The sequence below is a fragment of the Arabidopsis lyrata genome, assembly GCF_000004255.2.
Source record: "Arabidopsis lyrata subsp. lyrata unplaced genomic scaffold ARALYscaffold_4, whole genome shotgun sequence".
Classification (NCBI taxonomy): domain Eukaryota; kingdom Viridiplantae; phylum Streptophyta; class Magnoliopsida; order Brassicales; family Brassicaceae; genus Arabidopsis; species Arabidopsis lyrata.
In genome coordinates, this window is record NW_003302552.1 from 6,117,141 (window position 1) to 6,141,403 (window position 24,263).

Here is a 24,263-nt window from a genome sequence, read left to right on the forward strand (position 1 = left end):
AGTTTCAAGCTGCGCCTGTTTCCCTTCTCATTGGGAGACAAAGCACACCAATGGGAAAAGACATTACCTGCTGGCTCCATCACATCTTGGGACGATTGCAAGAAGGCCTTCTTAACAAAGTTCTTCTCAAATTCAAGAACTGCAAGGCTTAGGAATGAAATCTCCAGTTTTACCCAAAAGCCGTCTGAATCCATTTGTGAAGCCTGGGAGAGATTCAAAGGCTACACTATACAGTGTCCACACCATGGTTTCAAGAAGGCTTCTCTACTAAGCACACTTTACAGGGGAGTTCTGCCCAAGATCAGAATGTTGCTGGATACTGCTTCTAATGGGAATTTCTTGAATAAGGATGTTGAAGACGGCTGGGAATTAATTGAGAACTTAGCTCAATCCGATGGTAATTATAACGAGGATTTTGATCGCTCCAACAGAGGTATTGAAGAATCGGATGCAAAGCATAGTAAAGAGATGAAAGCTCTTAATGAGAAACTGGATAGGCTTATCCTTGGCCAGCAGAAGAATGTGCACTTTCTACTTGATGACGAGCAGTATCAAGTCCAAGATGGGGAGGGGAACCAGTTAGAAGAGGTCAGCTACATCAACAATCAAGGCGGCTACAAAGGGTATAACAACTTCAAGACTAACAACCCCAACCTTTCTTACCGCAGCACCAATGTTGCTAATCCACAGGATCAAGTGTATCCTCCACAACAACAGCAGGGTCAGAATAAACCTTTTGTTCCCTACAACCAAGGTTTTGCTCCCAAGCAACAATTTCAGGGGAACTACCAGCAGCAACCACCACCTGGGTTTGCACCTCAGCAACACCAAGGTCCTGCTGCTCATGATTCTGACATGAAGCAAATGCTACAACAGCTTCTCCAAGGACAAGCATCTGGCTCCATGGAGATTGCTAAGAAGATATCTGAATTACACAATAAGCTGGACTGTAGCTACAATGACCTGAATGTCAAAGTAGAGGCATTGAATTCCAAAGTCCGATACTTAGAGGGACAATCTGCATCTATTTCTACTCCAAAACCTCCAGGGCAACTCCCAGGGAAAGCAATTCAGAATCCGAAGGAATATGTTAATGCCATTCGCCTTCGCAGTGGTCGAGAGCTGCAAGCTCGACCTAGCCCCGCACCGGTCACTGAGGACAGTGCAGACCAAGTTGGGGAGGATTTCAGTCTCAATGAAGATCAAGCTGACAAGCCAACAGAAGTACTCGACCCTCCACTCGACCATGTTACTCGATCACCAATTCCAGTAACATCACCCACTGCTCTTCAACCAGTTGCTGCTAAAAACAAGAAGAAGGTTTTTGTTCCTCCTCCTTACAAACCCCCACTTCCATTTCCTGGTCGTCACAAGAAAGTGTTGGCAGATAAGTACAGAGCTATGTTTGCCAAGAACATCAGAGAAGTTGAATTGAGGATACCTCTTGTTGATGCTCTCGCACTTATTCCGGATTCCCACAAGTTTCTGAAAGACTTGATCATAGAGAGAATAAAGGAAGTGCAAGGGATGGTTATGGAGAGTCATGCGTGCAGTGAAATCATCCAAACGAAGATTATTCCCAAGAAATTGGGAGATCCTGGTTCATTTACCTTACCTTGCTCTCTAGGTCCTTTGGCCTTCAGTAACTGCCTATGTGATCTAGGTGCTTTTATAAGTCTCATGCCTCTCTCCGTGGCCAAGAGACTAGGTTTCAGCAAGTATAAACCTTGCAACATCTCCTTGATCCTGGCTGATGAATCTATCAGACTACCGCATGGGTTATTAGAAGATTTGCCTATTAAGATTGGAAATGTTGAAATCCCCACAGACTTCATAGTGCTAGAAATGGATGCAGAACCAAAAGATCCTTTAATCTTAGGAAGACCCTTCTTAGCCACTGCTGGAGCTATCATTGATGTTAAGGATGGGAAGATTGATCTTAATCTGGGAAATGATTTCAAAATGAAGTTTGACATCAATGACGCCACGAGAAAGCCAACAATTGAAGGACAAACCTTCTTAGTAAAGATAATGGATCGCCTAGCTGATGAACTGCTAGAGGAGGTTGCTGAGGAAGATCACCAACACACTTCTTTGACTAAGAATGGTGAAGCAGGATATCTTCTCACTGAAACCTTGAGTTGTGGTAGGTCATTAGATTCACACAAGGAAGTAGCAGGGTCAGAGGTCTTAAAAGACTTGTTTGAGTCAGAAACAGTGGGTAAGGCAGCATATGAAGCAAGCTCAACACATGTTCAACCAACTGACTCGAGTATACACTTGAGCAAGCCTTCAACTAGTCTGGGAACTCTAGCTCGATCAAACATCTTGACAAGCTGCTAGAGTCTAGCAACTCCGCGCCAGATGGCTGGTTAGAGCTCAAGGAGAGGTCCAAATGGCAGGACAAAACCATAAGGGAGTTAGTAGATATTGTGAAAGAGCTGAAGGATCAAATCAAGGAGCTCCATGGAAAAGCCAACCAAGTGCCACTCAACATCAAGGACGTCCAAAATGATGGAGCCACTACTATGGTAAGCAAAGAAGGATGTGAATTCACATTGAAATGGTCTAGAGAAGAAGACCATCCTCCTGATCAAAAAGAAGGTTTCTTCAAGGACATGGCCACTGAGTACCCAACTGCAGACCTATCAGAAGAGCATGCTGAGTTTGACGATGCATCTACTGAAGAAGAAGAGGAGACCTCGTTTCCTCTCTGCAAACCACCCTAAGCCTAATGAGTGTGAGGAGTCAAGCTTAGAGACTTAAAACAAGCTCACTTGGGAGGAAGTCCCATGTCTATCCACGTACATATTTTTATTTCCTTGTTATTTTTAATGCGTTTGGTAGTGTTTTGGTTTTCAGGAAATGAGTATCAAGTGCAAAGTGAAGTGGTCTTGATTTTTGAATTTTGGAGGTTATACTCGATGATGCATATGGGATGACAGTGGTACAGTGCAATCGAGTATGGAGTGGGGTTTTGGTTCCAGATTTTTGGATTTTTAACATGTCACTCTATCACAAGAGGCCACATGGTAATTAGATGACATGGTCGAGCATCAAGAAGGAGAAGGAGCAGAAGCACAACAGCAAGACTCCTCAATGGCCTGGCAGTTTACACAAAGCAGGCATTGATGAGCACATCAACTCCTTCTTCAGTTGAGGTAACAACTCCATTCCCCATTGTTTATACCATCTCATGTTTTCTTTCTTTATTTGTTTGCCTTAGTACTCTCTTCCAAATTTGGTCACACAGAGGACTGTGTGATTTAAGTTTGGGGGAGGGCTCAGGAAGTATCTGATGTGTTTGCTTTGTTTTTGTTTTCAAATTTTTCTTGCATTGTACATATTGTCTGCATTCATCTATGTTATTGAAAAAACCCTAAAAATTTGAAAAATTTCTGAAAATGATTTCACAAAAATAGAGTGTTCATGTAGTTGCATTTTCATTTTAAGATTGAGTCTAGAAGGTTTCATATAGGATTGTTGCATATGCATAGGGGATGATGATGATATGACCTTGTAAGCATGCTCATTTACTGAATGAATTCAATGCCCTCGTTGTTAGTTGTTTAATGCTTGTGATAGAACTTGAAGTAAGACAGCACCATATTTGGAATTCACAACTTGACTCTCTTGTTTTAATTGAAGCATGCTTGATGTGATTCTTTTCCCTATCTATTAGAACCTGAACTTGACTTATAATTATCATGTCTTTGCATTGTTGTTGAACTTGTGGCTACCAATACACATACTTGGATTTTCTTTCACCTTCTACCACTCTTGCTAATCCAAGTAGCTGATTCCCATCATTGGAACAGTTTCCCCCACCCTGAACCTAACCTTTCTTTCAAGCCCTGAATAAATTTGTGTGTGTGTGAGGCCTATTTCCGGATTGAGCTTGGTAGAAAGTGTTAGGTATGAACCGACAAGAATGGTATCCCATGTAGTTCTAGTCCACGCTTTTTGGGCTAGATAGGACTAGGTGGGAGTTTTACTTTGGGTTTTGGAATGTGTTTGGAAAGAAAATGAGAAAGAAAGACAAGTGTTATTGTTCTTAGGAGATGGAAGTGAAACAGAAAAGAATATCTTGTTAGTCTAGTAAAGGATTTGGGAAGCTTGAAAATAAAAGAAGTTAGGCTCTGTGAAAAGTAAAAAGAAAGGCAAAAGCCTAGAGTTGTCTTAAGTCATGAGATGAGAAGAAGAGCCTTAGTTGTTAAAGAAAGTCCCAATCCACTAGAAAGTCTAAAAGAAAACCTCTCCTTAGAACAAAACCAAAAAGAAAGAATGGGTTGATCCAAGAGATTATTGGAACATGCCTTGAGTGCAAAAGGGTAGAATTAGGATAATTTCTGGGGTTTAGAGATAGGACCATCTATGGAGTTTGATATACTTATGGTTATTTGGGTAGATGGGGTCTGTTCTTGTATGCGTAGGTTGGTTCTAACCTTTAGCATTCTACTAAAGCTCTGTCCATTCATGAGAGTTTCCTGTTACTGTGAAATAGTCTGAAACCATTTACAGAGGAACCATCTTTGTTTCTCAGCCTTGTCCTTTAAACCAAATGAGTTCTTCAACAATGTTTTGCTTGATTCATGGTTTGAGCTTAATCAATGTTAAAGGGAATTGATGATCTGAAGGTGTGTGTAGATTGGAACAAATGTTAGGTTGTCTTGTGATGAATATGGCTAAAGTTTTTAAGTAGAGTTTGGTCTCTAAGCATTCCACAATTACTAACTTGGACATTGAGTTCATTTGCTTTGTCTGCATGCTTTGGTTCTGAGTCCCCGCTTTCAAACCTCTCCTCCAGCTTGTTCTTAATTGTTTGCTTGAGGGCAAGCAAAGACTAAGTTTGGGGGAGTTGATATGTCTATATTTTACTTGTTTTGAGCATCCATTTAGCATCACTTTATCATCATTTCGTCATTGTTTCATACCATTCTTCATCATTTGTCATCACTTTGCATGATTAGGATAGTTTTGCATGCATGTTGCATATTTGAGTTGTTTTCAGGTGATTTGGAGCTGTTGGTGAGCAAATTGGAAGAAGTGGACCAGAACCCATCAGTATGCTCGACCACGAGGTCGAGCACCATCATCATGACCTTCCAAATGCACTCGACCACGACCAAGTCGATCACCAACTCGACCTACCACTCGACCTCATGGTCGAGTACCAGCTCCTTCACCAAGTAGACCACGACTCCAGATCACGACTCGAGCACGCAGTCGAGTATCCTCCACCAACTTACTCGACCAAGCACTCGACTGCACGCTTCAGAGGCTTCTCAGATCCCAACTCAACCAGACACTGAGCATAAGGAAGAGAAGAAGATGAAGCGGGACTCGAGTGCATACTCGACCTAGTCACTCGATCGCATCACGACCAGATCAAGAAACCGCAAAGGAGCCAGCTTTGCTCGACCTCTTCACTCGATTGCACGAAGCCGAATGTCTCCGTAAACCGCCTTAATACTTTGTCGTCTTGTGATTTAGGGTTTCCTAGTATTTGCTATAAATAGGTTGTTTCTCATAATTTTCAGACTAAGTTTTATTCTGTCTAAGTTTTATTTTCTGCAGAACAATTAGTGCTTTCTTCATATTTGTAATCCAGATTTCTCTTAATCTATTGAGTATTTGCTTTTGATTTCTTCTACAAAGTTGTTCATCTTGTTGAGATCTTGCTAATATGAAGTTTTTATGTATTTCTGGGTTTGTGTTCTTGGTTATGAATTTTGAGTAGTGATTAGGGTTCTTGAGGATGGGTTAGAGTAGCTTAGAATCTTTAATCTGATAGGTGGTTGAGTTTGATTGGTAGATCCCTTCTGGATTAATTGTTCTTAATGCTGATTGCTTTCTGATCAACTGGAATCTGAGCCCAGACATTTCCGCACCCAAAAGGTGTTCGATGAAATGTCTGAACCACTAATTCCAGAGATTCGTGGCTCTGTACCAAGGTATTGGTTACAGGGAGCGTTTTGACTTAGATTTGTTGTTTCGTAATGCCTGTTAAGTTAGCTCTCGTCAATGGTGATTGAGTCTGGGACTAGCTCTGCTTGAGGATCTCTGTTGCGGTAGCACTTTGATTTGGTTATTGAACTTGTTGTCTAGGGATAGTTTGTTGAGCATGTTAACCACCTGTTAGATTAAGGAGACTTCACTACTCGATTACCCCATCCTCGGGAATTTCTCTTCCATTTGATTTCCTTGTTTACATCGCTATTGATTGCTTGATCTTGTTACTTGTTGCTCAGTTTTATCATTTCTACCCTGTTTCATTTGAAGTACTCGACCACACCCAGTAGTTTGGTAACAAACTGTGCAGTCGAGTACCCTGTTTACAGTTTCTGTTAAATTACTCGACCTGATACTCGACCACATCCAGTGCTTGGCATCAAGCTGTGTGATCGAGTATATTGCCTGTCATTGTTAGAATTCCTGTTTTTGCATGATCACCTAGGATTGTTAGAAACACCAAAACTTGTTATTGCTTGGCTTGACTTTGTGATATCTGATTGCATCTTGATTGCTAGCATCACACCCATTTGGATTGACACCTTAAATACTGCAATGACATGATAGTACTTTAACCATTTCAAAAGACATCCCAGCACCCTGAGTATAATGATTCCACGTATGCAGAATCTTAGCTTGAATACGCCAGGAAGTCTTGAAAGGTTTCAAGTCTTTGATAGGAGTGTAGGGACTGACAATGGCCATTTTGAAGGGTTTTGTTTCATGTAAAGAGGTGATTTTGTGAGAATGTACTAAAGCAGTCTCGTAGTTAATTCAATTTATAAGCATTGAAGGGCGGCTTTGTTAGATATAGTATCTCCGAAAAATATTATTCAAATCTTTTTTTAGCTAATTAAAATTAGTTGTGAAATTTAATCCATATAGGTATATTCTCTATTAGGTGGAATATTGTGATTGAAACTAATCTAAAGATATTAGTTTATAAAATATAAATGATAATTTTTATTTTTATTAGTTTCAATTCGGATTATTCTTAACATTAAAGAAATAAATGGTTTTTAATCTTATCACTATCGAAACCGTATTGGTAAGATTTAGATCTTCATCCTCATATCGTATATGTCATTTCAAATGTCAAATACAATCTAAAATTAGTTAGAAAATGAACCGAATACCTAATAGTTTTGGATTAGTTTTGTTTTGATTTTAAACTTATATAAAGCTCTCTTTTAAATATGAAATTATATATATATTATATATATACTGGATTAGTTTTGTTTTGATTTACATTGATGAAATAGTCAATCTTTAACATATAAATTAAACAAAAATATACAAATATTCGAATCATGTCTATAAGAATTAGAGACTTACGATAACATAGATAACACAGAAAATATGTAAAAATATAAAAACATACGATAACATACAACGCAAAAATATACAAATATTCGAATGTGATAGAATATATGTAAGAAAAGCTTTTCACGTTTACAAAGACTCGATATGAAGAGGCACGGAATATATTCCACGTTTCTTTTAAAAGCTTTTATGAGATAGGGTGTTTTGTAATATATGTAAGTAATTAGGAATTAATTGGTAGGTGTTGTTGTTTATGGGAAAAACGTGAAAGATCTTATTGTTATGTGAATCTTCTTAAACCCGTTTGTAAACCCGTTGACCCATGATTAGTGAAATGGATAGTGTGCTAATTGTCTATAATAACTTTAATGAATTTGTTCTAAAATGAGCTTTTTGTAATGGCATTCTCATGTAATTTTTTACAAAAGAGAAGGTTAGTAAGGGGTTTCTAATAAATTGTACTCCCCAAATAATAGTATAGGATGCTAACCCACAAAGTCTACAATCAACTACCTTGCATATGAAAGACTTTAAATGTTATTTCAGACCAATCATGTTCCACAAGAAAGACTTTGACAATGTGGCAAATAAATCCTTATTCATTGATCAATTATTCATTCATTTACTCAACAGCATATATATTCTCTTAAAATTACACCGGGACATAAAAACTTGGTAAAAGAAACAACACCACAAAGCATTTGTACAACAATTTTCAGAAATTTGAAATGCCCACCAAAAAAAGCTTTAAGCAATATTGGGAAATAGGTCCAAGGAAGATGGCAGAGACGCTTCAACTTGAATGAATGAGGCCGTGTAAGTAAGCTCCAGTCATCACGAGTGACACCACCGACACAACTCCAGCCGGTACCACTTTCCTCGTCCTTAGGTAACGTGATCCCATCATCCCTGTCAGTGCCGCCGACCCCACTGCATATTGTTTAACATACTTGAACTTTGGACTCGATTTGCCAAGAATGAACAGGAAGTATGATTCTCTTACCAATGCCAATGGAGGATGCTAAGACTGGATTTCCTGGGAGCTCCGTGTATACATAATAGAACAACGCCGCTGATCCTCCTCCTGCGACTAGTGATATTTTGCTTCCGCGTTTCAAGTAACCCATCAACCCACCAGCTGCCACAACAATTTCCATGAGTCAAAGCATTATATGTTAGATGAAGAACATTATTGAAACATTATGACCAAGAAGTCACAGTACAAACTCCAATGATGATGTCAAACCTCATCACTAGATAATATCGCTATTTACCACAGTCCAAATCTAACACTCACATTTCTGGACAGAACGAGACAATATAACCAGTTTCTATCGTGAAGTTAACAACTAACACACTTATTAACACAACAACACATGCTAAACTACAATCAGACTAGTAACCACGTATTACAAAGCCTGGATAAATAGTACTCAAGACAGTGACAATGATAGAGATGTGAATATCTCGTGAAGTCATGGGAACCAAACTATCTAATGGTTCCTCTCCTGCACTACTAGCGTTTGTTATCTTAAGAGTCATGGGTTTAGGATAGCTATATTTAATTTGTGTACTTGTCCTAAATTAGTTAAGCAGATAAGAAATTGGATTTATTTGGATGGTGTTACCGCTGAACAATGGTCTAGACTCATTGTTGAGTAATTCTTTGTCTTCCTGATTATGTATTCCAGTATCTATTCTGTTAATAAAACCAGCTCTAGTCCTATACATTGTTTTCCAATATCAAAGACTTTTAACTCCATCCATCAGTTTATCCAACCTGGACGGAGATGACACACAAGCTTTTTAAAGTTCAGGATAACATGGATCAGAGACTAGTGGCTGTGGAAGAGACTATAGAGCAGATTACAGAGCTACAAGGTGAGAAGAAGCGTTCTCAGAAAGTTGAAACTCCAGGGACTGACTCACAGAGGAAGGAACCAGCATAAACTAGAAGCAGACTGACCCAAGTCCCAACCCCTCGCTGTCTTATATGAACAACAACTCACAGTGTCGCTTAACCAAAATAAGAAATGGATGATCCAATCGTTATCATTGTTCAAGACAAACAATATGTAGCAGTCCAACAAAACTAAGGATCAAGTCAAGCAAAACCTAGATGGAAGAAGTCATATTAAAGTTGATGGACCTATTCTATGAGGACTTGGTTAAAACACACATTAACCATCGAGAAAAGCTCTACTGACACCAACAGATTTCCAGCACATGAAGGGAGTACATCAGGGTTATAAAATTAAACTAAGGTTCTAGAATCTTTGTTAAGATCCCCGCTGATGTATTCCGATCCTATCTCTTAACAAAGTCAGCTCTAACTCCAATAGTTTAGTTGTTTACAAACCTCAGCGGCTGTAACTCCATCAAAGAGATTACAAATGACAGCAGTAGTTCAATCAATGTTCAAAAACTATTTAATGAGAGAAACAAAAGGAACCAAAATTATGAGTAAAACACACAAACAATTATGTATCTAGCAAAATCTTACCTATGCCAAAAATAATCACACAATATTTGTGATACGAACGAAATTATCTGTTTTTAGAAATGTTATGATAGCAATATTCACAATCTCAGTCTAAATTCGTATGCTCTCAAATACATTATTCAAATTAAGTGACACAGAAGACTTAATCTGTCACACAACAAAAACACTCTCAAAAGCAAAATTCAAGCATATAAAAACTACACACATAGTGAATCTATAGTTTGTGATTCGCTGTATATATACAAACTCAAACTTGTGAATTCCATCAACAAAACGTTCCTATATTCAACTATTAGCAGAAGATAGAACAAAGAAGCAAGTATAATCAAAACTCAAAAAAACCTAATTGTATAAAAGCTGGATCAAGTCAACGAAATCATTTGAAAACTTGAAGAAGGAAGCGATCAGATTCAATACCTCCGAGGAGAGAAGCATAAACAAGAGTAAACTTCTGCGACAAAGATGACTCCATTTTCTTCTTCAGCGACGATGATGCTCTCTGCTTTGGAGACGAAGCAAGTCTGGTCAAATGAAGCTAGTCAAGAACGGCGTCATGACTTGACGATGACCCTTATTGAGCCTGGTCCTGGGCCAGACTATTTGACGGATTTTGAATCTGGTCTATTTTTAAAGTAGGCCCATAATTTTGACGATTTGCATTTTATTTGAAACTAGTGTATTGGGGTGATTTACCACTGCTAATACACTAAAACCTCTATAAATTAATACACGATAAATTGATAACTTCTATTAATTGATAATTTTTTTCGGTTTTAAGTTAAAACCAGTATAAGAAATAACATAAATCGATAAATAATTTTTTAAAAAAATCTTATGTAAACATATGGTCCCATCAAAATCATAAATATATATATATATATATATATATATATATATATATATATAATATTTAGTGAAATATGACTATAAATTTTTGTTTTTCTTAAATTTGTATTAAGTATTGGTAGATTTCAATTCTAATATTTTTACTACATCAAAAAAAGCTTTGTGTTTTTATGTAAAGTTAATCATTGATTTTCTATTTGTAATTTGTTTTAAAAAGATATTAATTATAAAGAAAAAATTACTTTTCAGATATAATGTGTTTAAAAAAATACTAAATTAGTAAAATCTCTCTATAAATTATTAATTTATCGATAAATTAATACTTCTACAAATTAATAGAATATCTCGGTCCCGACTTTATTAATTTATAGAGGGTTTACTGTAGTTGTTTCTATTATTAATAAAGTTAAATTTAAATGTTAATCAAAAACAAACTGTAAGAATAAATTAGTGAAAACGAACTAACCTCGTCTTACTTTGTTATTTAACTAGGAATCAATGATTCAATGTTTACACTATGGCATATACATAGTAGTTAGTCTCAGATGAAACATTGATATGATATACAAATTCAATATCAATTTTGCCTCCAAAGCAAAGTAACAATATTTAGATACGCTGACCTCTTGAACAACTTTTATCCCCCGATTTCAATTGGACATAACAGAATACATCTGATGAGATTTTGTGGATCTAATGTTGTTGTTTTACCTCTACATTCGTCACCCACTTGTCATTGCCGATGGTTCCATTTGTAATTGTCATTAATTAGTGTTTCAAGACATTACCACTGTCGACGATTTTCTATCGTTAAGAAAGATTGAGTTAAATATATTTGAGGATATGGAGAGATTATGTATGAGCAACTTACCCAGTTTCGATAACAGAGGCATCATGGCCTATTTTTGATCTGAGAAAAATGGATCATTGTTGTGGAAAGGTTTTGTTTAGAGGCGGATAATTGAGAACGGTAATATATATAGATTAATGGCAAAAATGTCATAAAACATCAATTTACCAAAAGTTTTGAAAAAGCATCAACTTTGGGTCTCGTGAATTAAATAGCCAACTTTTAGTTGATTTTCTATTAAATCGTAAACTTTTGTTGACTTTGCTAAATAAGGAATTCGACTTGGTGGTTAAATCAGTCATTTTTGTGATTGGGAGTTCAGGGGTTCGTTTCCGAATGGTACTCCTTCTGTTTAAAAATATAAGATGATTAAGGTAAATGCATACATATTTAGGTCATTTTTTTAAAAACATAATTTATATTTAGTTAAAAAAAAATTCAACCAATCATAATAAAGATTGCAAAATATAAATAGTCACAAGTTGTCAAATGCATTTAAATTAACATTGAAACTTGTAAAACATCTTATAATATAAAACAAAATAAAATCTCTAAAACATCTAATATAATGAAACAGAGGGAATATTTTTTTAACGGATTTGTATTTTTATTTTTAAACACAAAATGATGTCGTTTTGGAAATTAACGAAAAGCCGAAAACTGTTAACAATGAGTTAACTCCGTTAAATTGATCCGTTAGTTGAGTTAACGACGTGTCTTATTTGGCAAAGTCAACGAAAATTTACGATTTAGTAAAAAGTCAACTAAAATTTGACGATTTAATTCATCAAACCCAAAGTTGATGTTTTTCAATACTTTTGGTAAACTGATGCTTTTTATGACATTTTCCCCATAGATTAATTGCTTCAATTTTTAAAAACTGAAAGAAGTTGTGAAAGAGATCGTGGTTTCGTGAAAAAGAATATATTAAATTAGATTTTATTGTTCTTTATATAATTAATTCGTTAGGAGAAATAAACTAAATTTTATAATTGCCAAATTAAAACATTTTCGAGAAATAGTTTTTAAAATATTTTTAAATATTTATGACGTAAAACAAAAATTTGCAGTAATAAACAAATTAAGAGTGGTTTTGGAGCGAGAGATGTGTGGTGTAGTGTGAGAAAATTTAGGAATTTTTATAGCATAAAAAAGTTTTGAAAAATATTTTGAAAATTAAGAAACTGGAAAATCTCTTAGTTGATGAAGTTGTCTCACGTACACAAGTTCTCTAATTTTGTTAATTATTTTCTAAATTATAAAATAGAAATTTATGTGGCAAAATTAGACTGGTAAGATGATGACTTGTGTTTTATAATATAAAAGATAAGGGGGTTATGACGAGAAAACGGTTGGAAATTATTAAGTTGAAAAAAGTTGAGTTGAATGAGTTGAACACTGTATAATTATGTTCAATTTTTTAGTTTTTTATGTTGAATAAGTTGAATTATTTTTTCAATTCGTTCATCTCAAATGATAAAAAGCTAGATGAATGTTCATTTAACTCTTTCAACTTCTTCATTTAGGTCAACCATTTGCATCTTAAAAAAAACAAGGACAAGGAGAGTAAAATCTATACGCTACATAAAATTAAACTTGTTCTCAATAATGCTTGTTTTTCAAAGATTCATGTCTTTTAATTATTATTTTTCTCTCTAAAATTTGTTTTTAAACATTTAGTTAAAATTCATCATTTGCTAATGTGTTTTTTTTTGTATAGGAAATGTGCAAGCTTCTTTTTATTTTTGATTATATGTGAATTGGTAGGAAAGACGATAAATTTTTTGAAGTTCTTACTAAATATGAGAAATCCACATTTTAAATTAAAAAGAGGATATGTATAACAGAGAATTAAGAAATAACTAATTGATTATTTAGTTTCTTTTGAGATTTCAATAAGAAATCGATAGAATTCTGTAATATATCAATAAATTTAATGATGTGATTTTGAGCTTTGTTGTTCTCCTTTGCATATCAGCATATGTACTAAACTTCCTTATGATGAAAATTTTTGTAGCATACAAACGACAATAATAGATTATAATTATTTCAAATCAGTCTTATTGCATTATAGTTTTGGAAACAAATCTAACAAAAAAAGATGTCCCTCATTTCATACTTACCGCCGTCAAAATCAAAACAAATCAATAATTTGCAACCGTCTAATTTGAAACTATTTATCATTATCAATAAAAACCAATGAATTTTCCATTTTTGATATATGCCCGTTTATCTTTAGATTTTGAAGACGGGCATTGGACACTGTGTTCGGTTCGAAATTTATGAATTATATATTAAAAAAAAATTCATACGTCTTTTATAACAAAAGATAATATATATAAATATTTCTATTAGAAATTATAAAATTAATATAGGCCTTCGTGGAAATGGAAAGTCGATCTCTTAAAACCTTATCAAAGAAATGCATGAGAGAGTATGAAGTATTGCTTACACGTTCATACATCAAGAAAGAAGATTATTTCTTGTCCTTGGCAATTCTGTGCGATGTTCTTCGCCATCGGACCATCAGATTATTTTTATGGACAATATCATGCCACTTGTCTTGGTGGCGAAACGTTTTATTTCAGGTAACAATATTTCTTTTTCGTTTTACCTGCCTCTTTAAAAAATCATACTAATAATAAATTATTTAATTTTAGTGTTCCTACCATGTCCACTATCCGGCTTTGTCTGAAGATATGTGTATTTGGTGACAAATGGAGATCCCTGTTGAGTATGAAACCCATTTTGCTACCTTATATCAGGTAACCCGTTTTATGCTATAAATTTTATGTTTTCGACTCAAGCAAATTAATGTTTTAAAAAAAAAATTTGACGATAAATATCAAAAATTATAAAGTGAATGTGCAAACCTCGAGAATATAAACATATTTGATGGATTCCAAGATTACAGAAATTCAAGGACAAAGAGAAGATACATTCACGGATGGATGCGATATTTGACGATGCTGGGGAAAGTGAAGGAGGCTAATACTGTAAAATCAAAGCTACTCTCTAATTTTTATGATATTCAAAGGTGTAGAAAGAATCCAAGTTTTAACACATTATATTGGTGTAGGATAACATGCTCTAAATATAAGGTGATGTCACATATGGAAAGAGATTGGATGGCTATACATCTGTCAACTATCACATCAGAATTTGTATTTAATGATGTTAAATCGCCACTTGAGATCAGCCAAAAATTGGATGTGCTTGTGATTTGATACATAATTATACTTCGATAGTAGTCAACTGGCTCCATATTGCATCGGAAAAGGCTATGGCTTCGGTCTTGGCCTCCTCCAACAAAGTTCTTATCCAACTCGGAGGCTTTCCTTATAAGAATCACAAATCTAGGACATTGTGGTTTTAACTTCTCATATACGAGTAAACAGCACGAGCGGACAAACGGTTCTAGCAAAGGCTCTCGCAGCATAGTGGTGGTCGCATGCTCTTGGGGAGGAGAAAACACATTCCTCACCCATCGCCCAAAGAATGAAGTGAGCTTCACAGTTTTTGGTTCTGGTGACCAGATCCACGAGGCGCTTCACTAATTTCTTGAAGGTGTTGTCCCACTTCTTCAACCTACGCTCTACCCGGCAAGATGTTGTCTCGATGAAGTATGAGTATACCGTGTTTTCAGTCGACTATTTGGCTGAATTTTTCAAAGTGATGTGAAAATAAGAGAATTTTTTTATTTTAATGTAGATTTTAATGAATTAATGATGAATATACATGTTTCAGCTTTACCGAAACGGATCTCTCAAGTTGTCGAGAACTAGATCGTTTTCAAAGTTCACTGACACGAAAGACTGTGTGATATATCATGGTTTTTACAGTTTTCAGCCATGATATACGTATTGTTTTTAGAGTCTTTTGATTATTTCTAGAGTCATTTTTGAGTCTTTGCAGGTGTTTACACGATTGGGATGCATTTGGATATAATGGAGTATTTTGGAGCAAAACCGAGAGAGCTAAGCTGAAGAAACAAATCTGGAGTTTGACCAAGACAACAGTGTCGATCGACATTGATTGGTGTCGGTCGACACCGTTCGCGGTCCAGAAAAGTCTCGAGAACTAATAAGTTTGGAAGACTTAAAGAAGACCCCATAAGACTTCCCTATTTGCAATATTAGTCCTTGAACGTTTTTAAAGACTTATAAATAGCTTTTAGGGTCATTGTTTTAGACCTATCAAGTTTTTACTTTGCAATTCTCTTGGATTTTGAGAGCTTGGAACTCTTAAGAAAATAATTGGAGAAGTGGTTTCTTTCATAATTCAAAACACTATAGAGAGAAGATCTTTCTAATCTCTATTCTCTTCTCTTCTATTTGATTTCTTATACGCTTTCTATTCAAAGCATGTTTTGTGTTTCCATAATCATGTCTGAGTAGTCTGCTTGTTAGGTTTAGGGATTCTCAATAGGAATTTAGATGAATTGTTAGATCGATAAACTGTTAGGATAAATATAGAGAGTTCTTCACCTTTGATTGTTTTTTAATGAAATTCTAGAGTAGTTAATTAGAATTTGATCTTAGGATTGAGAGTTTGACACGAGAGTGCACTAGAATTCCTGAACTATCTTAGGTGGGCAAAGGTAACTATTCTCAAAGAGATTTGGTTTAGGTACTTTTGTGAACAAATCACACTTTTTTTTAATGCTTGTTTAATCTAAAGAATTTACAGACGAGAGTTAGGATTCTGAACATTAGACATAGATAATCTATACAGACGAGAGGGGATGTACCGTTAGTCAAGTGGTTAAATCCATTTGACTCCGCCTTTCCTACCGGAGTTCGACTCCACTAAGTCGCGTTACCCCGCGTATTAGGGATTGGCTATGGATCGGGCCTTGTCGATCCAAAGATGTCAAAAAATCTATACAGACGAGAGCTGGTTGATTATAATTTCATGATTCGAGTTATAGAACGATTCCTAAGTAATCTACAATTCTGATATTTCCTGAGAATTTCCATAAGTTTGATGTTTTTCCCATCTAATTTAAACCCGATTTTAATTGTTGTTTCTTGTCTTAATTTACATTATTTATGTTTAGCTTGATTTGGATACTAATAATTTTCTGTGTAAACAAAAGAACTTTGTGGAATTCGACTCTTAAATGTTATCAACAATCTCTTAGCTCAGAGAGTAAACTTGAGGCAATTTGACTCATATCACTGTGGCAGCTCTTATTTGCACTCAAAATTGGTATTACGATGATGAAGATTTAAACGTGGAAAAATTAGTCACTAAGCTTGAGAATATTGAATCTAGTATTCATGTTTTAATATATATATATATATATATATATATCTTCTACGTTTATGAATATTTATAACTTTTCAATTACTAATGATCGTTATCTTTTTATAGAAGTGAACTTGGAACGGATGTATGGAATACAGAGGAGGTAAAAAAGAAATTGAGTTACAGTTTTTTTTAAGTTGGGTTGGCATTGTCCATATTTTGCAGTTTCCTATCATTTTACATAATTACTTTGGCTTGATTTATAAATTTGACATTTCAATAACAAAAAAACCATAAAAACTTTAAAATGTAGTTTGAAGTTTCAAATCCAAACTTCTTATGATTAAATTTTATGAGTTGTTCGAACAAAATTCAACATAGTACATACGATTACTGTACAAACCCATTAAAGTTTCTTAGAACATCTCCAATGGTGAGAGCCCTCCATGGGCTCTCACCATTTTTGTAAGATGAAAAATTTTCAAATTTATGAGATGAGAGCTTTTGTTAAATTTTTTTAATTTTGCAAAGTCTAATGGTAGGCTCTCTTTGTGGGGATCTCAGGAAAAAGGTAAATTATTTTTTAATTATTTTATTTCATAAATCTGAAAAATATTACAAATCATAACATATTAAACATACAATAATTTCATACATTTGAAAATAAATTTGAAAAAAAAAACGATTAGTTATTCTGTTGATTGTTGCGAAATTTTCTCCATATATGCTCAACCAAATCACTTTTCAATTGTTGATGCATATTTTGATCACGAAGTTGATTTCGCATGTCCATCATATTCTCGAGATTTGGAGGCATACCTGTAGAATACGATAAATCGACTTGTGAAGTTTGGTTTCCTTCAACTTGTAGGAATTTTGAAACATCAAACTAAGTGTTGTACCCATCTCGTTCGTCTCCGACTATCATATTGTGCAGTATGATACATGCTTCATAATATTTCCAAATTTTTCCTTATCCCAAACAAGAACTGGGTTTTTAATAATGTGAAAGCGAGCTTGCAATACTCCAAATGCACGTTCGACATCTTTACGGGCCGCTTCTTGATGTGTAGCAAATAAAGTGCCTTTCCAAGTTTGTGGTAGTCGAATAGATTGGATAAAAGTCGCCCTTTTCGGATAAATACCATCTGTGAGATAGTAAGCTAAATGATACTCCCGGCCATTGACTTTGTAATTCACATTCGGAGCTCGACCTTGTAATATATCATCAAAAATTGGTGATCGATCAAGAATATTTATATCATTTAAGGTACCTGGAGGTTCAAAAAATGCGTGTCAAATCCAGAGATCTTGTGATGCGACCGCCTCTAAAATGATGGTTGGTTTTCCAGAGCCACGTGTATACTGGCCTTTCCAAGCGGTAGGGCAATTCTTCCACTCTCAGTGCATACAATCGAGACTTCCTATCATCCCGGGAAATCCGCGTATCTTTCCAATATTGAGTAGTCTTCTTAGATCTGTGGCTGTAGGTGCTCTTAGATATTCATCTCCGAAAAGAAAGAAATAATTTCCTCTGTAAAATTCTCCAAGCAAGACATCGCAGTGCTTTCACCCATACGGAAGTATTCGTCAACCGCATCAGACGCATAACCATAAGCAAGCAAACGAATGGCTGCCGTACATTTTTGTATTGGAGAGAACCTGATGTGAGAGCGCCAATAAAACATCCATTGGGGATGCTCTTAGGAACTAAAAAGATCACCACAATAAATAAATTAAAAAATCATCATACCAATAATTTTAAAAACCTAACCTACCAATAACCCTCTAAAAATAGTTTACATTGGGCTCTCTGGTTACTCACTTATCTTATTGCTACACAACTAATTAGTAATTAAATAATCTAAATTACATAAACACGGTTACTCAGCCGAAAGTTATGTTTCTTTATTATCGTGCAAGTACATTCTTATACACCTAAATTAAATTTATTATGTATCTAAATATAGATTGCCTTTAAAAATAATTGTTTTACTTTGAAACATTAAAGAAATTACAACAACCATCTGCTCTATCAAACTAAAGAAGAGTTTTTTTTAATCTCTCAAAGTTTATGAAGATCCAATAGAGAACAAACAAAAAATAAAACAAGTTGAAGCTGAACAGGACTCTAGCCACATCCATTTTTGTAGTAGACTTAGATACGAATGATCAGTAAATAACTCCTATCATCCAACCAAATTGTCTCCTTTGGTTGAAGTAATTAGAGATCTTACATGATTTAATTTAGAAGAATGATAATTTAGAGAGGCACAGGGTAACGGTTGATACAATCCACCCAAGGATTGTTCCTAGTTGGCTTCTTCACCTTCTTCATTGCCTTCCACACCACACTGTTACACTTAAAACCTGACCCGAACGCGATCTGCCAAACCCTATCGCCTCTACGAACACTTTCCTTGGCTTCCAAGTAAGCCAGCTCGTACCAAATTCCACTGCTAGAAGTGTTTCCAAACCTGTGAAGTGTCATCCTTGAAGCCTCCATGTTCTCTTCACTCAAGCCTAGATTCTTCTGAAGCTCCTCAAGCACTACTTTGCTTGCCGCGTGGAAGCAGAAGTGTTCGAAGGCGAGCTTGTAGTCGGGGATGTATGGCTTGGACAGGTCGGAAGAGGAAGACTTGATTCCATTTGTTTTAGCGGTGGCGGAAGTAGAGAAGGAGGTGGTTGTGGAGGTTTTGGTGGCGGGTGAGAAAGTTCGCCGGAGCAAAGCAGCAAAGAAGAGAAGCTGTTCTGAGAAAGGGAGGACAAGAGGGCCTAAGGTAGTGATGTTGGTCTTGAGAGCTTCACCTCCAACTTCCGTTAAGTCTCTACTTATTTTCAACCCCTTGAATCCTTGTTCATCTTCTTCCTGGTACACACTCCTAAAAACCACACACAATTAGTTACTAGGTCGTCAAAAGATTTTAAAACGAATAAAAACCGGAAAAAATGAAACCTGAAGCTACGGTCGTCGGCAGCCTTATGAGTCCGGACAATATGCTCGAGACGGTACTTAGCATGGCGAAAGTCACGACGGCGGTTAGAGAGCATAACGGCAGAACAACCCATCCTAAAGAAGCAATTAGGTATAACCATTGACTTGTCACGTCCCACGTACCAATTATACCCAACCATCTCAGTACTCACAACAACAGCATAACTATTAGGGTTAGACTGAAGCATGTCACGAGCAAGATCAACAGCTATGATTCCAGCAGAACATCCCATCCCTCCGAGGTTGTAACTAAGTATGTTCCCTCTCATCTTGTAATGGTTAATCACCATTGCGGACAACGACGGTGTCGGGTTAAAGATGCTACAGTTAACCACAAGGACACCAACGTCTTTGGGTTTGACACGTGTCTTCTCGAAGAGCTCGTCTAGTGCTCCAAAGATCACTGTCGAGGCTTCTTCACGACCTTCTTTCATCGTTGTTATGTTTTCCGATGAAGAGATGGACCTTGGGACGTATGTCTCGTCGCCTATGCCTGAAGCTTGTAAGATCCTCTTCTTGAAACCGAGTGTCTCTTCGTCGAACTTTCCTGATTTTCTCGCTAGTTCTATGAACTCTTCTTTTGTCACCTAAACCAATCCAAAGAAAAAAGGTTAAACCGGAATTGAATGGACTTTTGTTTGGTTTGGTTTAGCTTTATTTAATTATCAGTCCGGTTCCTATCAATCTCCATTGATTCTAGTCGTAAATTCGGTTTTCAATAGAAAAACAGATAAATCCAATTTAAAATATAAGTCAAACCGGTTTCTTTAAATTCGGTATTTTAGTTTATCTGCTTTTTCAGAATCCTACAAAACCATCCGGTTTTTGATTAAATAAACGTAACCACTATCTAAAGGTTTTGAAATATAATTACTTTTTTTATATAAATTGAAAAATAATTAACCAAACAACACATGCAAAGGCACAAATTTCGTTTTATTTAGGCTGGTTTAGGCATCCCTATAATTTTATCCATCTTAATTTAGACTATTTCCTCTATGAAAAGATTGGTACGTACCTTGAGTTCATCGGAGGGCTTGTAACAAGCGAAATCAATAAGATAAACAGAGCGAGGACGAGACATGAAGTAGACACAAGCGGTTAAGACAAAGACACCGAAGAACCCGATAACAGTTGCAAGATCATAGTCCCAAAGCTTCTTCCAAATCTCTTCTCTGCTTAAACTTCCAACCTCAGCACTAAAAACCAGCACAAGAACCGGTATGGTCGCCAAATAAACCGCATGGTTTATGAGGTAGTGGTAACCAAGTTTCACGTACTTCAAGTTCACCGACTGAAGAAAATCAGGCAAACGTCTCCGGACCCTAACCGAGAACGTTGGTGAACCGGCGTTAGGACCGGATGGTTCGATCCCACGGTTGACAATCTCGGTAGAGAGTAGATCTTGCTCGTTGGATCTACCCATTTTTTTTTAGGATGGTTATGTGAGTGAGATCTATAGGTTGATGAAGTGTTTATCTTATAAGGAGTTGTGTTGGCAAAAAATGTAAATATGAATATGTGTAGTTATATGAGAGTAATGGTAATATTGTGGGGATTGGGTTTGGTGGTTGGTGAGAGGTAGTTAATGTCGCCAACTACTTGTACTGGTCGTAGTTGGAGTGAGTTATGTCACTCTTTAATTCCTCCGTTCTAATAAGGTGTAGTTTTGGATCTTATGTTTGCATTTATTACAATTTTTATACTATACCAGATGTCAAAGCCTAAAGGTGACCACTTTTTTGACAATTTGACAATTTGTCAATTTGGGTTTCTGGATCAGTTCTGTTTTGTTATTCAATTAAGCTAGTAACTTTGGTTTGGTTAAAAACCGACAGGTTTGTGGAGAACTTTGGTTTGGTTTTTGTTTTAGAACATGATGTCAAGACAATGTAGTCAATTCGGAAGTAAAGATTGTACTGAACTGAACTTTTTAGCTGTTTATTTGATGTTGTATGATTGCTTAATTTAATTTATGTACAATCTATTTGATCTCCTTTGTTTACTTTTACTTTTTTTTTTTTGTAAAGTAAAATTTAATATGCAACAAGAACACTTTTACAAAGTTATGTTTGTATCTAAGCTAAAAAGAAGTGGAAAAATAATTTTTCAATGAGGATGAGAACTCCCAATAGAGAAAAGCTGAGCTGATAGGTTTTATAGTATGTAGTCAAATATCCTATGTACTACTAATTGAGAAGCAAAATAAAAATACAACTTCAATTTTATAAAATTAATGTTTTGTGCCACTGATTTATTATGGGATATTTAATAAATTTTAATTTATACAATTTATATATTTTTGTTTAGGATCAATTTTCGAGTTCTCCGGACGGTTAGGGTTCGTTCGAGAACACTAGTTTTTTTTCATATTTTGGTGAGCATGTAGAGAACGCTTCAACCGTTTAGGAGTGAGCTCAACTGCGACTGCCAAGGTTAGGGTCCATGACCATGACACAATTGTCACGACATTAATCTGGGAAACGTCCATATTTTTTTTACAGGAAATGTCTTTACGTTTTGCGGACGCTTACTACGGCAGACAAAGAGCGTGACAATAAAACAGTACATGGTCAAGGTAGACAAAGAGCCAGAAGAGTTTACAACTTTACACAAATTCATCCATGATTTAAATATAGTTCTAGACCTTTTTACATTGTAACCTTTTGTTGCGACTGTTTGTATTTGTTTAGACGCAATTCATTTATGATTTGAATATATATGTGGCAATTATGTTCACATAACCTTGGCACTTAAATTTTCCCAGAAGAGTTTACAAATATAAACAAATTGTCAACGACTCATTTAATTATAACCAATACTAACTTTTGTTACCTACAGTGTTAATCGATTGGTGGTGAGACGTATATAGTATATAATATATGGGGGCGGCTACATTACGCATAAATGAGCTTTATTGTTTAAGACACTTTTATTAGGCAGCCTAATGCAATAGCAAAATATAAGAGAAATAAATAATGACCCAATCCCCCGCATAAACTAATACTACTCCATAAGATTTTAAAAGTTTGAGAAATGTGCATAAGACATACTAAACCATTTGTCATGTTCTTCTATACATCTACTACGCTTCTTATATGATCTTAACACATTAGTTAAACACAACATAATTTAAACAATCTCATCTAGGCCTGGGCATTCAGTTATATATAGCCAGAGCTCAGGCCTAAATGAGATTCTACCAAAAAGTTTTTATTATTGTTATTATCAGGCCTATATATGTTATTATATATATATTTTTTATCGGTCATACCATTGTAATAGTTATTATTTTTACGATCTATAATACAACGGATTGACCTATAAAAATAATAACAAACCATAGCTCTGGTTATAATAACTCTTGTGTTAAGATCATATAAGAAGATCTAACACCAATAACATTTGTAACAAACCAGAGCTCTGGTTATAACATATAATAGCGGGTTTTTTGCCGAGGCCTAATCTCATCCTAGATTAACATTAAAAGAAACATATCACATGCATGAAGAGCAATCCAGACGTTTGCTACTTAATTGCTAGCGAGTGCTTAACCAAAGATTACCATATATATAGTAGAGGTACCATATAGAGGGTATAAAATGCACTTGACCATTTAGGTGCAATAATAAACCCGAGGACTGTGAACAGTTTGTAGATATGTGTGTATTCTCATTTCATCAACCTAGCATAACATAGAGATATGATGAAAAGAAAAAAAAAAAATTACCTCAAGTGTGTGCTTTGTTACTTCATTCTATCAAGCTAGGCCTTGGTGCAGTGTTTATTGTAGAATTCTCTTATGTTGCGACTTGCGATCGTCTCATTGTTTACAATCTGAAGGTTCTTTGTATCATTGTATCTGATGTTCTCCGGATCAAATAGAAAAGCCCGTTCAGTTGCATTAGAGAGTAAATGGGAACCCCTACCATGGGAGTCTAACCCTAACATCGTAGGAGAACTCAAAGCAAGATGACGCTTCCAAGTCTCAAGGGTAAAATAATTCTCGAACCTAGCTATATATTCAAATCCTCGATTCCAACTCTACTATAAACATGAATTCCAAGTGATAGAAACAAAATTTTAAATCAAAGATCAATTGAATAATTATCATTTGATTCGTATATATACAAACTATTGCTTATACTTTAAGGAAAGTAAAATAAAAACAGAGAAGTTTAAGCGACACACCTATTGATTTGTTTGTTAATGGCACCTAATTTGTAATAATATATCGAAATATTTACTCAGATGTTATAAAAAGGTTGGAATATTACTAACATATCATACATTTTCTAAAAATTACTCATATGTTTAGTGTCTTTGTGTAATTACAATTAACACCCTTGATTAGTTTTTTTAATTGAGATTTTTTTATTCTTTTTCTAATTAAGAAATGATTAATAAAAAATTAGTTTAATCTACGTCATTAAGAGAAAAAAAATTAAAGCCACGTCATTAACTATATCTCTGTGATTATAGAG

The 24,263-nt window shown here is 35.3% G+C and overlaps 2 protein-coding genes across 3 annotated transcripts; both read right to left on the bottom strand.

The window, feature by feature from the left end:
* Window positions 1-7,914: 7,914 nt before the first annotated feature.
* On the bottom strand, window positions 7,915-10,498 carry LOC9316837 (protein FATTY ACID EXPORT 7). 2 transcript variants are annotated; one of them, XM_002880724.2, is made up of 3 exons: window positions 10,256-10,498; window positions 8,339-8,473; window positions 7,915-8,265 (listed from the first exon to the last, which is right to left on the bottom strand). In XM_002880724.2, the coding sequence occupies exons 1-3, from the start codon at window positions 10,308-10,310 to the stop codon at window positions 8,129-8,131; spliced, it is 327 nt and encodes a 108-aa protein (XP_002880770.1). In that variant the 5' UTR covers window positions 10,311-10,498; the 3' UTR covers window positions 7,915-8,128. The 2 variants fall into 2 exon arrangements, with proteins under 2 accessions (XP_002880770.1, XP_020885628.1); XM_021029969.1 differs by having other exon boundaries at window positions 7,915-8,244; window positions 10,256-10,392.
* Window positions 10,499-18,760: 8,262 nt separating this feature from the next.
* LOC9316838 (3-ketoacyl-CoA synthase 10) lies at window positions 18,761-21,410 on the bottom strand. Its single transcript, XM_002880725.2, has 3 exons — window positions 20,798-21,410; window positions 19,741-20,366; window positions 18,761-19,666 (listed from the first exon to the last, which is right to left on the bottom strand). The coding sequence occupies exons 1-3, from the start codon at window positions 21,203-21,205 to the stop codon at window positions 19,048-19,050; spliced, it is 1,653 nt and encodes a 550-aa protein (XP_002880771.1). The 5' UTR covers window positions 21,206-21,410; the 3' UTR covers window positions 18,761-19,047.
* Between the last annotated feature and the right edge of the window lie 2,853 nt (window positions 21,411-24,263).